The sequence below is a fragment of the Manacus vitellinus genome, unplaced genomic scaffold (genome assembly GCF_001715985.3).
Source record: "Manacus vitellinus isolate BGI_N305 unplaced genomic scaffold, ASM171598v3 scaffold_22_pilon, whole genome shotgun sequence".
Taxonomy (NCBI): domain Eukaryota; kingdom Metazoa; phylum Chordata; class Aves; order Passeriformes; family Pipridae; genus Manacus; species Manacus vitellinus.
Genome location: NW_021939632.1, coordinates 8,149,485 through 8,163,262, shown reverse-complemented (window position 1 = coordinate 8,163,262; position 13,778 = coordinate 8,149,485). Strand labels below are relative to the sequence as shown.

At 48.7% G+C, this 13,778-nt stretch overlaps 1 protein-coding gene across 1 annotated transcript; it reads right to left on the bottom strand.

The window, feature by feature from the left end:
* Positions 1-1,904: 1,904 nt before the first annotated feature.
* IGFBP2 (insulin like growth factor binding protein 2) lies at positions 1,905-7,848 on the bottom strand. The gene is made up of 3 exons (XM_008922906.2): positions 7,624-7,848; positions 6,019-6,159; positions 1,905-3,779 (listed from the first exon to the last, which is right to left on the bottom strand). The coding sequence occupies exons 1-3, from the start codon at positions 7,753-7,755 to the stop codon at positions 3,612-3,614; spliced, it is 441 nt and encodes a 146-aa protein (XP_008921154.1). The 5' UTR covers positions 7,756-7,848; the 3' UTR covers positions 1,905-3,611.
* Positions 7,849-13,778: the final 5,930 nt, after the last annotated feature.

The window sequence follows — 13,778 nt, the reverse complement described above, 5'->3', positions numbered from 1 at the left end:
ATGCCTGACCTCGTGCCCCATCAGGCAAATGGCACAAATCTGGCCCAGATGAAACCCCAAAGCAACAACAACCATCAAACCCATGCACAGACATATGCAGACATTAAGGTCATATCACAACCCTAGGGAAGCCTAACTAGAAGCTTTTTGCTCCTTTTGCCTTAATGTTGTCTCCCTCTGCCCCTCTGTAAGGTGCCTGGCCAGTTGCAAGCACCCTTTGCTGGATTGCGGGCTCCCGTTTGTTCACCTCCAGCCCCTGAACTGGAGGGTGGCCCCTGGCATGGCTGGGCTCAGGCACCTCTGTCACCTTCAGACCTCTCTGGGAAGCACCTGGCCAGGAGGTCCCTTGTGCCCTACAGTGCACTTGGCATCCCCCCCACTCCCAGCATCACCTGATCCACCTTCAGCTACCCCACATCCTGCCTGTCCTCTTCCCCTCCCCTGCAACCTACTGCCCCCAGGCATTTTCCTTGTGCTCCCCACAATTGCCCAGCCTCTCAGCATGTGTCAGTCCCACTCAACCTCCTGGCAGGGAATGGAAAATAAACAGAAGGGGAAACAGCCCAGTGGTTTTGCCCCCCTTTGCGGAGGCCAAAGGGAAACCACAGCCACCTGGATGCTAGATGTCAGGGCCACATGGGGCCTCTCCTTCAATGCTGCAATTTTAATTGAATGTAGTGTGGAGTTTTATTATTAGTAGTAGTTATTCTTTGCCTCCCTGTGGTGCCCCAAGCACCAAGCTGTGCTGTCACACTCCCTTTGGCAGCACTTCTCACCCTGGGAGAAGGTGCAGGACCTTCAAGGGACCTGTCTCTACAGCCCCATGGGTGAAGCAGCTCAACCAAACTCTGGTCCCACACACAGCTCAAACCTCCCTGCACCTTCCCAACAGCCTGTTCTGGGAAAAGGCTTCACTTGGAAACACTATAGTCAGCTTTCTGGCCAGCTCAGATTTTGCTCTCCTTGTGCTAGCAAAGGGGAGAGTCCTTGGGAGTGTCCTCCATGGAAACCACATGCAGTTTCTCCCTGAATCATCCTGCTTAGCTGAGGAACTCTTTGCATGGGGTGTAGTGGAGGCCAAAACTGTAGCAAGACACCTAAAGGAACCTGGATGATTCATGGAGGACAGGCCCATCTTCCAGCTCAGAAACAGCATGAGTGGATGCAACCATCAGCTCAAGAAGCCCCTGAAATATCAAGGCTGGGAAGCTGGAGAGAGTAGAGAGACAACAAGGGAGTTGTCCTTACAGCCTTTGCCCAAGCATCTGCCAAGGTCCCTGCACTGGGTAGGAGGGAACTTGCCTTGGAAGGCTGCTTCCCTGCTCAAGGAGCAGGAAATCACCACTCTCACATAGCCACTCAGCAGCTCAGGAAGCTCCATGAACATCATGTTGGACAGGACATTCACACTGCCATTCTCTCCACCCAGCAAAGTGGAACACAACCACCTCTTTCCACCAAATCTAGCTGCTGTCAGGCAGGGAGAGAGTCTCCACACAAATACTGGCCAGATGCTGATTCAAGGGCCTAGTTGCATTTTGTAGATTCACAAGGTCCCACGTGTGTAGCAGGAATACAGCTGGCCAAAGGATGAGTGACACCAGTTCCTCCCTGCTCATACAACTTGGGACAGTAACGATGAAAAGCTCAACTCCCATTGCTGTCTGTCAGGCCTGGGGTTTGCAACACCACCTGGACAAAGGATGAACAGGGCCAAGTTTGCATGTGATGCATCAGGCAAGGAAATATCCTGTGAACAGTGGGGAGAGGGAAGATGACAGTTTTCTGGCATCCCATTTAATTTATTCCAACTTTCTGCAGCTCAACTTTTTCAAAAGAGAAAAAGACAAACACATAAGAAAACTTCCCTATTCCTAAACAAAACAAAAAGTATAAACTGCAGATGAGAGCCAGCATGTGCAAGGTTTATATGAAAAAGCAGAACACCCTCAGATGTTAACAGAAAACAGGTAGCATCAGTTTTACAGTTACTTGGTTTCGCATGGAGGTGTTTTCTTCTTCTCTCATGCTCCCAGTCGTAGACATCCACATATGCCCCCCATGACTTTCCAAAGGGGGTCCTTCCCCTGTCTCCTCCACTGCCATATCCAAACCTCTAAAAAGTCACAAAGGCTTTAAGTTACAGAGCCCACCTGTGCCCTTCACACTTTGGATCTGAAATGTGGGTCCAAGAAGCAGGGCAAAAAGCAATAAACCATTTAAAGAAAGCCCAATATTATTACTCTTAGGAGAGGGTTTTTGCAATTGCTCTACAAAGGGTATCCATATTTTAAAAAAAAAGAAAAAAAAGAGAAGGAAGAAAATAATAAAATCTCCTTGCTTAGGCAATGGGGAAGTTATTTATTCTCAGCATCGGTGTGTTCTGTACAGAAAGAAATCAACAGGTGAATTAACAGCAGAGACACATCTCTCCTCAGAACAGCATGTCCAGCGCAAAACCTCTCAGAGCACCTGGAATCACTTGGATTTCATCAATATAAATGTGTATGTGGGCAGAGGAGTGTGTGTGTGTGTCAGGGCCTTTATGAAGCAAGATACATACTGTAATTTACTTACAAAAAGAAAAAGTTATATGCTGAATAGCAGATGCTCACTCCAGTCCCAAGCAAAAATGGAGGGACAAGGGCAGCTGCTTGGGAGCGCAGGTTTTAGATGTGTTTTGTTTTTTTCCTATCTAGAAACAAAGAAAAAATGAATGAGAGAAAGAGAGAGACATTCCCTGGCTTGTTATCCTAAATCTACATAGGCATCCTTCCACCCAGCCTCAGCAAGTTCATTTTAGCTCCCTCAGTATAAGCTGATCCTAAGAAATACTCAGCAAAAGCCCTTCAAATCCCCTTGAAAAACAAGCATTTAGCTTTGTCGTCACCTAAAGGCCCCATGCTCTTGGACCAGTGGCTGAAGCCAGTCCCTATGGAGTTGGCTGTTCCCCAGCACCAGGAAAGGAAGCACCCAGGAGTGTTTTTAGGGGGTGAGGTGAGCAGCTGTCTCATTTTTAGCCCTTTCCCTCACCAATGCTTCCTTAGGGAACACGTCCCAACTGCGGTGGTATGTTCCCACCCCACATCCCATGCCAGGACAGATGGCTGGGCTGGGGGACAGGGGACCAGCAGGACACAAGAGGCAGACGACAGTATTTACAGTCTTTGGTATTGGGGAAGGGAGAAAAAGAGGAGCAAAGGCTGGGCTTTTTCTTTTGTTTTTTTTCACTCACTCCCACCCATGGCAAAGGGTTTTGCCCCCTGGGAGGGGTCAGGGAGCACATGGCACTCTGTGCTGGAGAGCAGAGGAAGATGCCGCGAAGCAGCAGGGACGGCAGGGCTGCAGGGCGAGGAGCAAAAAAGACCGGTTCTCTGGTTTATGTTGGGTGAAAGACTAAGAAAGCAGTCCCTTCTCCTTGCAAACCCCCCACCGCCTTTCCCCTCCCATAATCCCTCCCTTCCCCAGGAATCAGGCAGCTGAGGAAGGAGGGCAGCACGCAGGACCCAACCCCAGTCTCTTCCAGAGCCTAAAGAGACACGCTGAAAACCATGTAAAATCCAGCACTGGGGCCACAGTGAGCCACCTCCAGCCAGCAGGATCATGTCTGTCTACTGGCTCCGCAGGGCATGTGCTCCCCGGTCCTCCTGCTCATGCGCTGTGTAGAAGAGGTGGCACTCGGGGTCCCCGCGGATGGTGGGTGCACCCTGGATCACCTTCCCGTGGATTGGGTCCACACACCAGCACTCGCCACGCTGCCCGTTCACAGACATCTTGCACTGCATGAAGAGGGACAGGGCAGGCATCAAAGTAAAGACAGGGACAAAACAACCCCCTTCCCAGGTCCACCAGCCCAAAGCCCAAACACAGGCCGAGCTGGGGTTTCTCCAGTCATCTGGCACTAGTCTGGACTTAGGCAAGATCCACAGATACCATACTCAAACAGCCCAGGGTCTGTACTGCACCAGTAGTGTTACTTTATCAGTCCAGGCTGAGGGCTGAACCTCTTTCCCCAGTGGCTGATCCAAGGACCAAGAAGCCAATTTTAATGAACCACAAGGACAACTGTCCCTGAAATGCATCACCTTCTGCCAATTGTGGAGAAAAGCACCCAGAGAGTCAAGAGTCCGAGGGGAAAGAGGGATGGGATAGACTGACAGAGGAGTTGTATGAGCTTCTTCTCACCTGTAGATTAGGCTAAACAAACTGAAACATCAGATCAAGGCCCCCTCAGCCAGACCTAAACATACTTCTAAACAGGGATTCACTCTGTTCCAGAATGGAGGTAGGGACCATGGTGCATCTGGACCTGGACTGTGTCCTCCCAGTCCTGTTAGACAAAGGTTTCTTGCCCTAATTGTTATCATCCACCTCCTGCCGTGCAGGGCTGCAGGCACTTTGAATCTGACACTCACCCCTCCATCCCCAGCATATACATTTCTGGACAGGGTGTAGTGGGAGATGCAGAGGTTACTCCAAGCAGGCCAACCTCTGTGGGCACTCCGTAAAGCTGAATTTAAGCCATTTTCTGCAGCTGGGCTGAGGTCAAAATGCAGCCTTGTTCATGGGAATAAAAAAGTACAAAAAGAGAGGAAGGAAAAGCCTCCCCAGCAGGAGAGTGCATCCTCCACCTGAGTACTGGCCCATAGGGGGTGTGAGCAACTGGGAATGCTTTTGTTGCCGTCTGCTTTCCAGTAAATGAAAATGAGCTCAACTCCTAGATGGAGGGAAATTGGTATCACTTCACATTTGCCTTGTTTGCCCTCAAGCAGGGAGGTGCAGGGAAGAAGAGAAAACAATTTTTGTCCTCTCTCTTTATCTGTAGTAGTGACCAGTGTGTAACCCACCTGCACCCTTCAGTGCAAGCTGACTTATTTCCCAGGGACAAGGAGCAGCAGAGACTCTCTTCTCTTTTGTAGCACACAAAGCATCACTGCACTGTCCAGGCTCATTCCCCAGACATGTCTTATCTCCCTACAGGCAACTTGCCAGCTCTGCTCCAACCAGCCCTTCCAAGTATGCTCATGCTGGAGGATCTAGCCAGCCCATGGGGCTCTTCAGGGGGAGATGGAGGGTGAGGGTCCAGATGGCACAGAGACAAGAGAAGGGACAGAGGGAGATTATCTCAGAGCATCATACTTTTTTTTTAATGCTCCTGATCAAGGGAAGTAGCCCTGAGTAAAATGCTCAGCCACAAAAAGAGCAGGTTTTCTGGGGTCCCCTCCAAAGGCTCAGCTATAAGGGATCCTCATATCCAAGTACTATTCCCACAACTGCAGTCAACTCTGGACAAGCTAGGGTTTTGCTGGTTTTCCTGGCACTTTTTTCCCCATGACTGAGCCACTGACACCTGGTAGTTTTGCACAGGCAAAGCCAAGAAGTCAGAATTCAGACACACAGGTTCTGTGAGTCTTTCTGGATCCCATAAATACCTTCAGAAGCACACTGCACCCCAAGCCCCACCTCACCTGGAAGGAATCCCTCCTACAGCTGTGGGACCAGCCTTGATTTGTGGAGGAAAACCAGTAAAGTGCACTATAAAACTTCCTGACCCAAGGAGAAGTCCTTTCTGTTTTGTCTGCAAGACTGGCCAACATTCAGTCTCTCTCTGCTTTTCTCCTGCAGCAGGGCCCAGTCAGGACAATATGTGGCTCAAAGTACATTAAAATAGACCTGGACAGATAAGCAGCTCTTGTGAGGAAGAAGGGGCTCTGAATTAAACAGATTCTTGGCTGCCCAGAGCCACACGTGGATGTGGATCTCATCTCCACTTGTGAACCCGTGGCTGCAGATGCACCTAAGCACCCATGGCTGCAGCAGCACCTAGGTGCTACTAAACCTGTTCATGCCATGTGCAGTATTTGCTGTTTACCCCACACCTCATATCGTGTGTGCAGTCTCAGCCCAGCCCTGATCTGTGCCTGTGCTTTGTGGCTGCACACGATGGGGACAGACAGAGAGCCAAGGGCTGCTGCTGGGAGTACAGTCAGCCCCAGAGCTGCCGCTCTCCCCACTTACCTGCTTGAGATTGTACAGGCCATGCTTGTCACAGTTGGGGATGTGAAGGGAGTAGAGGTGCTCCAGGGGACCTCGCTCATCTGGCAGCCGCATAGTGGATATGCGTTCCAGGACCTGATCCAGCTCCTGCTGACAAGGGGTCTGAAAAGAGACCAGAAAGCAGAAAAAAAAATTAAAAAAATAAAAATAAAAATAAAAATAAAAAAAATCAGGGCAATGGTACCATTCAAGGTCAACACTTTGGACAGTGGAAACACCAGTAGGGATGAACACTTGCGTGCACCTCCTCATGACACAGGTTTGCCACTGGGTTCTGCTACAGACTTCACCTGCAGACACCCAAAATCAGAGTGCTGCATGGCCACATGTGGACATGAATGTCTCTCCCATGTGCCTTACATGGCCAAGAGCCTACATAATACCATGTCCCAAGCCCTGCATATACAGAGAAGGAGAAACCTTAGAGATGCTACCGTGGGTCCCACGGGTGATGAAGAATGACACAAAGCAGGGCTAGACCAGACAGACCAGGATGGTTTCATGAGTTCCCACACCTGTGGCACAGTTTTGGCCCAGAAGTGAAATTCAAAGCATGTGAAAACCCATGGGAGTGGAGGGGAAGCCCTGGAAATGAGAGTATCCAAAGCTAGCCTCTGGAGGCATCCCTCTTGCTCCACAGCAGCTTCCACATAGGGCTCCCCACCAAGGCGGTCTGTTTGAATTACACCTGATGTGAGCCAAAGTGAGTCCACACCTCTGTTTTTGCAGTGGATGGTGTTGGGGTTTTTTCCCCTCAAAGGAGCAGCAGCAGTGTGGGAGCTCTCAAAGCTGATGGTGCTTACACCTTATTTTGAACCTCTGTTTTGCCTGTTCCTTGGAAGACATTGAGGACTCTCTTTTAAAGTCCCTTTCTGTCCCTGTGCTCACCAGATATTAATGCTCTATATGTTTACAAGGACCTTTTGGGATGGGTTTCCATCTCCATCCCCATCCCATTTAGTTGCCTTGACCAAACTGCCCACTAGAGGGAAACCACGGCCAAGGACTGGAGGGCGTAGAGACAGGGAAAGCAAGAAGGGGACGGACTTTGAGCACTCCCACTGCTATGAGACAGTCGCACAGCCCATCCTCGGGGCTTGTGGCCCCCCTAACCTGGACTGGGGCTGCTCTGCAGCAGGCAAGCAGTACCCCTTTACCCCACCCCCCCAAATCCCCTTGGGCCATCTCTGGCATTTGCTTAGGGGAAAACGGGTGTGAGAAAGGCAGTCCACGGGCAAAGGGCATGCCGCACCCCTGCAGAGGTAGGTATCGAGCCAGCAGGAGCCCCCCTTTCCCAGCTCTGCCATCAGGAGGTAAAGCTGCAAAGAAAATAATGGCTCCTCACCAGCACATCAAAGTTCATCAGATGGTGTGTTCAGCCCCAGCTTCAGGCCAAAACCAATGTTTGCTTTTCCTTATTTTCCTTGCCCCGCTTTTTTCTTTCAAAATTTTTTTTTAATCTTTTTAAGACAGTTTACTGCAGATGTCACTAAGGCTTTGCATTCAGCATTTCCCAGTGAGCCCACAGCTGCACCCCTCAGCCCCCCACAGCCCCTGCCCTCTCACCCTGCCCGTTGACAGCCGTGACTTTTTGGAGTCTTCATGGTTGTGATGGGCCTTGCTGACTTTGCCCATCTGCCGCTGCTGCTCATTCACCTTCTCCCTCATAACTGCCAGCTCCTTCATGCCTGTCTTCATGGGCTTCCTCCCACCAGCTCCGCTCAGTATCCCCACAGTGCCATCCACGTGGTTCTCGGCAAGAATGCTCTCGGACCGGTCATCACCATTATCTGCAGGAGAAGGGCAGGCAAGGAAAGGGTCCAGCTCAGTCTGGTGCTCTCTCACGTGTTCATCCCACCCCGGATCATTTTCAAATGTGGCTGGTTACCAAGCCATAAAACCTTTGCATGCAAACCTTTTAAATTGCATTAGCCCTTTCATCTGGAAGGTGAGAATAGATCCTTTCATTCTGGAGTTATTGCCACTCTAAAAGACAGTTTAGAAAGCAGAGGAAATCGCTGCTGTAGAAGTTCTTTCTGGCTTTTCTTTGACCTTCTAAATTACTTCCCGAGAATGTAATTTTCCCATCACAAGTCCAGTTGGATTAGGGATGCCAAGTGTATTTCAGCTCCAAAACTTAAAACCACAGTGATTATTAACAATACCTTGAGTCCATCTATCATCCCCCAGAGTATCTCCAGGAATACTTACCCAATATTCAAGTGCTAAAATAAATTCTCAACGCTGCTTTCAAAAATACCTTCCTTCTGTTCTATGGCCACCTTAATTTCCCTTGGAGATCCTGCCATTTCAGTGATTGTCCTTGCCATACCATTTTTCCCACTGTGTGTCATACACTGTGTTACTCATTTAGCTTCTACCTACTTCTGCATTTGGCCATTTCTGCTGACAGTGGAACAGTCCCATCTTTGCCACTGTTGCAAGCCACAAGATCCCCAGCTAGTTCAGCCATTTCAAAATCGGTTAGCAGAAATCTGGGGATAAACACTGGACTTTTTCCATCTCCTCTGCTCTCTACTTTACTTATTTTCCCAATTCACTGGGAATTTCTGAGAGCAAACCTTGGCAAAGCAAGACACAATGGTCACAATGCTGCAGACAACAGTCCCTTTAGACTTTGCAGTGGCAATGAGGACAGATCTCAATTGCTCCTGCTTGCTCCAAAAGCCCAGAAGGTGACAGCTGATCCCTCCTTGTTGCCTGCTTTGATCTGGCTAAGCAAGCACATCTAACACTGTAACTGAATCTGATATTGAAGCTGGTCCTATGTTAGGCTGGGCCTTGGACCAAGACCTCGAGAGGTCCTTTTGAACCCAAGTTATCATTCAACCCACACATGTACATCACCTGTCACTGCACTAACCCAGGCTATATATGTCTCCATATATATCTCTCTATATAAGACCTCTTCAGCAGCTCCGTAGGTAACCACACCAGGGGACAGACCAGGTCGTTCTGGTGGTGATGATAAACATCAAGTGTCTTTTAGCATCTTCCAAGCAAGAACTGTAGCACTCAACCTCCCAACATCAGCATTCTTTCCAGCACCCCCAATTTTGGCTTTCCAGCATTATGGAACTCAGACACATAGAGGTAAAGAAATCACATCAAACTGTGCACGATGCAGGGCAAGCAATGCTTTAGCATACACAGTAATGCTTAATTTCTGGATTTCTTCTGCTTTTCAGAAGACCAAGCATGCAGAGCATTTACAGATGTTAATATTTCCTTTTTTCAGAATCTGCATCAGGATGTTTTGTCAGGGCATAGCTCTACTGTCATGACAGAGAGTGAAAAATCATAATAGCAAGTGTTTTATTTCTGCCACAGCTTTTTAAGCTCTTTTCAGATATTACAACCCCAAGCTCATAAAGGAGAAACTGCAAAAAGAGTTTTGTCTGAACTTACTCAGCTGCTTGATGGCAAGATGGCCCAAGTGAGCTGGATCGAAGAGCCCCTCCAGCCTAGCATGCCATTCATGAGAGACCATCAGCAGCTGCTAGGGGACACAACAGAAGGACCATTCCCAATTTGTGCTGCAGACCAGCAGTAAAAGCACTTTCATGGTTGGAGACTGCATCTGACCCACAGGATTTAAAAGCCACCAACAGACCCATCCCTCAATGGATTTATCCAATATCTTCTTCAACTTCTTCACCATTTTGGCCTCAGATATCCCAATACTAGGATCATCCCACTTCCAGAAATACTAAATATATTTGGTCTGCAGGTTTTTAGCTGCTTAGGTAGCAACTGAAAAGCAAACATGGGGCAAAACCAATCTGGCAAAGCCCATTACTTTCCTCAGTATTGGTTCCAGATGAGAACCGAGACCAGGTTTGATAGCCAGATGGGCGAGCTCAAAGTCTAGGCTGCTGCCTGATGATTGCCATCTGGCCATCATCCTAGGAGACAGACAGGCAATATTTTGAGCAGGAATCTTCTGTTTATACACCAGTCTCCCCGCTAATTAGAAACACATAGTGAGAAGAGAGAAGGCCATGAGGCCGCCTTTAGAGAGGATCAAATAAAAAAAGCACCATGAAGAGATGGGCAAGGCTGGCCAGGCCCTGATCCTCAATGAGCTGCTTAAGCGAGTTTTAGCCTTCCGACATCTTTTGTGCTCCTCTTGGTGTCTCACCAAGTTGTCAGCAACAGCACAATAAGCACAGCAGCAGGGCAGCTTCTCAGACACATTTCAGTCCCCTGCTTCATTCAGAAAAATGATGGTACAAACTGACAGAAGAGCAGCAAGCTGGAAGTGGTGCCTTCCCCCATTGATTCTTGCTCCTTCCTGCCTCCAACTAAAATATATAGACATCTGCCCAAATAAGCACTGTGCTAGTAAATGCAGGCGAGTTGGTAAGCCTCTTGTCAGCTGATTCATTCACAAAACCTGCTTCTGATAATATTTTTGTTCATTTTTCTCACTTTCCAATGCTAACAAATACCAGCCCAAAGAAAACCACCGATGGGAGTGGAGTGTGCAAGCCGATGTGCATGAACACACCCAGGGACGGCAGAGATTGCTCTTGGCTCCCCAGGCACCATCACAGGAGCAAGACTGGATCAGAGGCCAGGAAGGTCTAGCTGCTATTGACTGCAAGCTCTCCTCTCCAAGTCAGCCATGGTGAGCCCTGCCCTCACTCTGCTGCCAAGCTGGACCAATTCACCTGGGGCTGATGCCAGAGACCCATCACAGCTTTTTCCTCTCCCAAATCCGGTGCTGCTCTTAGGAGAAGCTCTCCTGATCTGAGGCTTCCAGGGGTGGCTCAGTCACAGGGGAAGGGAGCTGAGACAGAAGAGGTTGGCCCCCATGTGCAAAGCACCAGCATTTCCTTCAGGACAAACTGCGTGCACAGGAGGAGTCTGAGAATCAGGTGTGATGGACCACATTTCAAAGAGCAAATGGGCCAGGTAGCAGAGAGATCAAGATTCAAGGTCAGGAGAACACCGAGCATGCTGCAAACCAAACATCTCTTACAGTCAGATAATGCCTTTTAATGGTGCCCAAAAGCTGCAAGTCATGCATGCTTGCTTATGACTACCCATGAAATAATGAAGACAACCCGCCAATCCTACCGGCATGGGATGGGCAGGTATGCAATTGCCTCAAGATACACAACCCTAATGCCTTTTTGCTGACCCATTTCAGTTCACACTAAATATATCTGTAAGGGAGTGGTGCCAAACTCCAAAACAATTATGTTTTATAGTTCTTCCATTTTCCTATGGCATGTGGAAAACATCTCCTGTGCTATTTTGGATCAAAAGGTAGAGAGCTTTGTGCAGGGTGGGACAAGTGTGGCAGGAATCTAAGCAGATAGCTGAAGTTCTCCTGAACACTGATGCTGAGCCCATGAAACACCTCTCTCCTTGCCAAGAAAATGATTTCTTTATGGCCTTTTTCAAGGAAAATTCCCATTGGCTTCAATGGGGCGAGGACTTGGCTGAGGAAAAAGCGTGTTCAAATGGCCATCAGCTTATGTCTGTAGGAAGCTGCACAGTCTCGCCAACATTTTCAAAAGCGGCTACCAATTTCCACTTCTGAAATTTTCGGGAATCAGGTTTGAGACCTCCAGACACCTCTGACGAGACAGCTGAGAAACAGAAGGGCTGAAAAACAACCTGCCACTTCCAGAACTACAAGAAAAAAAAGTACCATACAAAAAAACCCGACAGCTGCCTCAGGTTAAAAATATATCTTTATCCCTTTGAAGGGCCCTGGAGCGTATCTGGCCTGTGGGACGGGATCAAGCCAGTAGCACTCACTTAGCACGGGAGGGCCAGCCTGTATCACGGGGAGCACGCACCATGCCAAGGACCACAGGCGCCCTCCCCAACACTGCTCTCTCTCTGCACTTGCTTTCCTTATCGACAGCTTGCCCAAAGGGTTTCACATGCATTTGTTTATCTGCCCAGGGTGTTTGCATAGCGTTTAAGTGCTGATCAAGGTCCCAAACCCACAAAAAGCTCCACCAAGTGGCCTTCAACACCCCTGACTGAAGCCCCACTAACTGAGGGTTCCAACTGTGTCCTGGGCTGGACGGGGCTTACATCTCCCTCTGGCAGCAACCACAGCCTCCACTGGCCAGCACTTTCCTTCTGAAAAACTTGAGAGTGCTGCCCAAAACCATGTGAGGAGCAAATGGGCAAATCCAGGAGCCCAAGTCCTGGACTGGCACTGCACCATACACAGGAACAAGCACAGCTGGGGCTGTGGGAATGAAGCATCCCTCTATGGAGAGATTTCTCACCCTGAGCAGAGGTGTCAGTGTTATCTAGGTTTGGTTTTGTCTCTTCCCCCCAACACTTTTAGCTTCTTGCGTCCACGAGTTCTACCATTTCAGGATAATTTAAGTGCCTGTTCTGGGTTTTGCTTTGCTTTTATTATAAGGAGCAAAGCTGCCTGTCCCAGGCTGACAGGAATCCAGCACTTGTCCTCTGCAGCCAGAGAGCAAACTGAGCCTTTAAACCTGACCTTTCATATATAGGAAAGGTGGGGAAGGAACAGACAAACCCTGACCACAGCCCTGGTGACCTCTGCTTCATCAGTCTGCAAAGTACTTCTAGAAGAACCCTGGGCAAAGGTTCTTGTGCAACAGCTCTAGTATATGTGCTGTTGACCTGGAGCTCAGATACTTCAAAAAAAGTTTGCTTTACTGTTTAAAAAATATAAATAATAATAATAATATAATAATAAAAACTAATAAATAATAAAAAATAAATAATAATAATTTTTAAAATGCCAGTAAAAAGTAAACTTTTTACTGGCATTGCAATTTCCTCACAGCAGGAGTTGCCAAGAACAAAGTCCCCCCCAAAGCCCTCTGGCCCATTCTAGCCCAAAAAGGACCCTGGGTTTGCCAATAACCACTGGCAAACTGCAAAGCACTGAGCCATAGCACAGCATCCATCACTGCTCAGCTGGTGGCAGAGGGAAAATGTGGTAGGTGCTCTGGCCACAAGCATAATCAAGCCACTCTGGATGCAGCTACAGAGGCAGATGAAACCAAACACCCACTCGAGTTTCACTCTTCCCTTTACACAAAGGTGCAACTGGGAATGCCACAGAGGGAGCATGAGTAATGGGCTCTGTAAGAGAGGGGGCGGTGGGAGACGGGACACAAAACAGAGAAGAATCACCTCCACCCTAGAACATCATCTCTCACAGAGGCCAACCATCAATGCTCAGGGGAGGAGCAGAAGAAAGGACACAATTATAGAGAAATTCTTCTCCGTCTCTCCTCCTGCCCATCAGCAGTTCAGGAACCAAAGGTATTTCATCTAGATTGGGTTTAATAGCCATTAACAGTCCTAAACAGGGAAATCCCATGCACAATCCCTTCTAGATTCAACTACAGGGAGCCCTCATACTACCTCCAGCTCTCCTTTCCTCAGCCAGAAGTCTGTTCTGCTTAAGTCTCATCCAGTTCTGCACCAGCAACATGTGGATGTTTAAACCATTGATTTGGTAGCAAAGGCATACAACCAGCATTACTGGGTAGCCCCGAGGTGTCTGTGCCATCCAGCTTTTGGGAGGACTCGCAGGAAGGCTAGTCTTTCACATCTCTCTGAAACACAGGCTTCCATGAGGCACAGATCAGCTCAGAGAATCTCTGCCTGCTGAAGCACTCCTCAGGTCAGTTCCCGGGACCCTCTGCCTGCCTGCATTCCCAGGGTTATTTCCTCATGCCAAC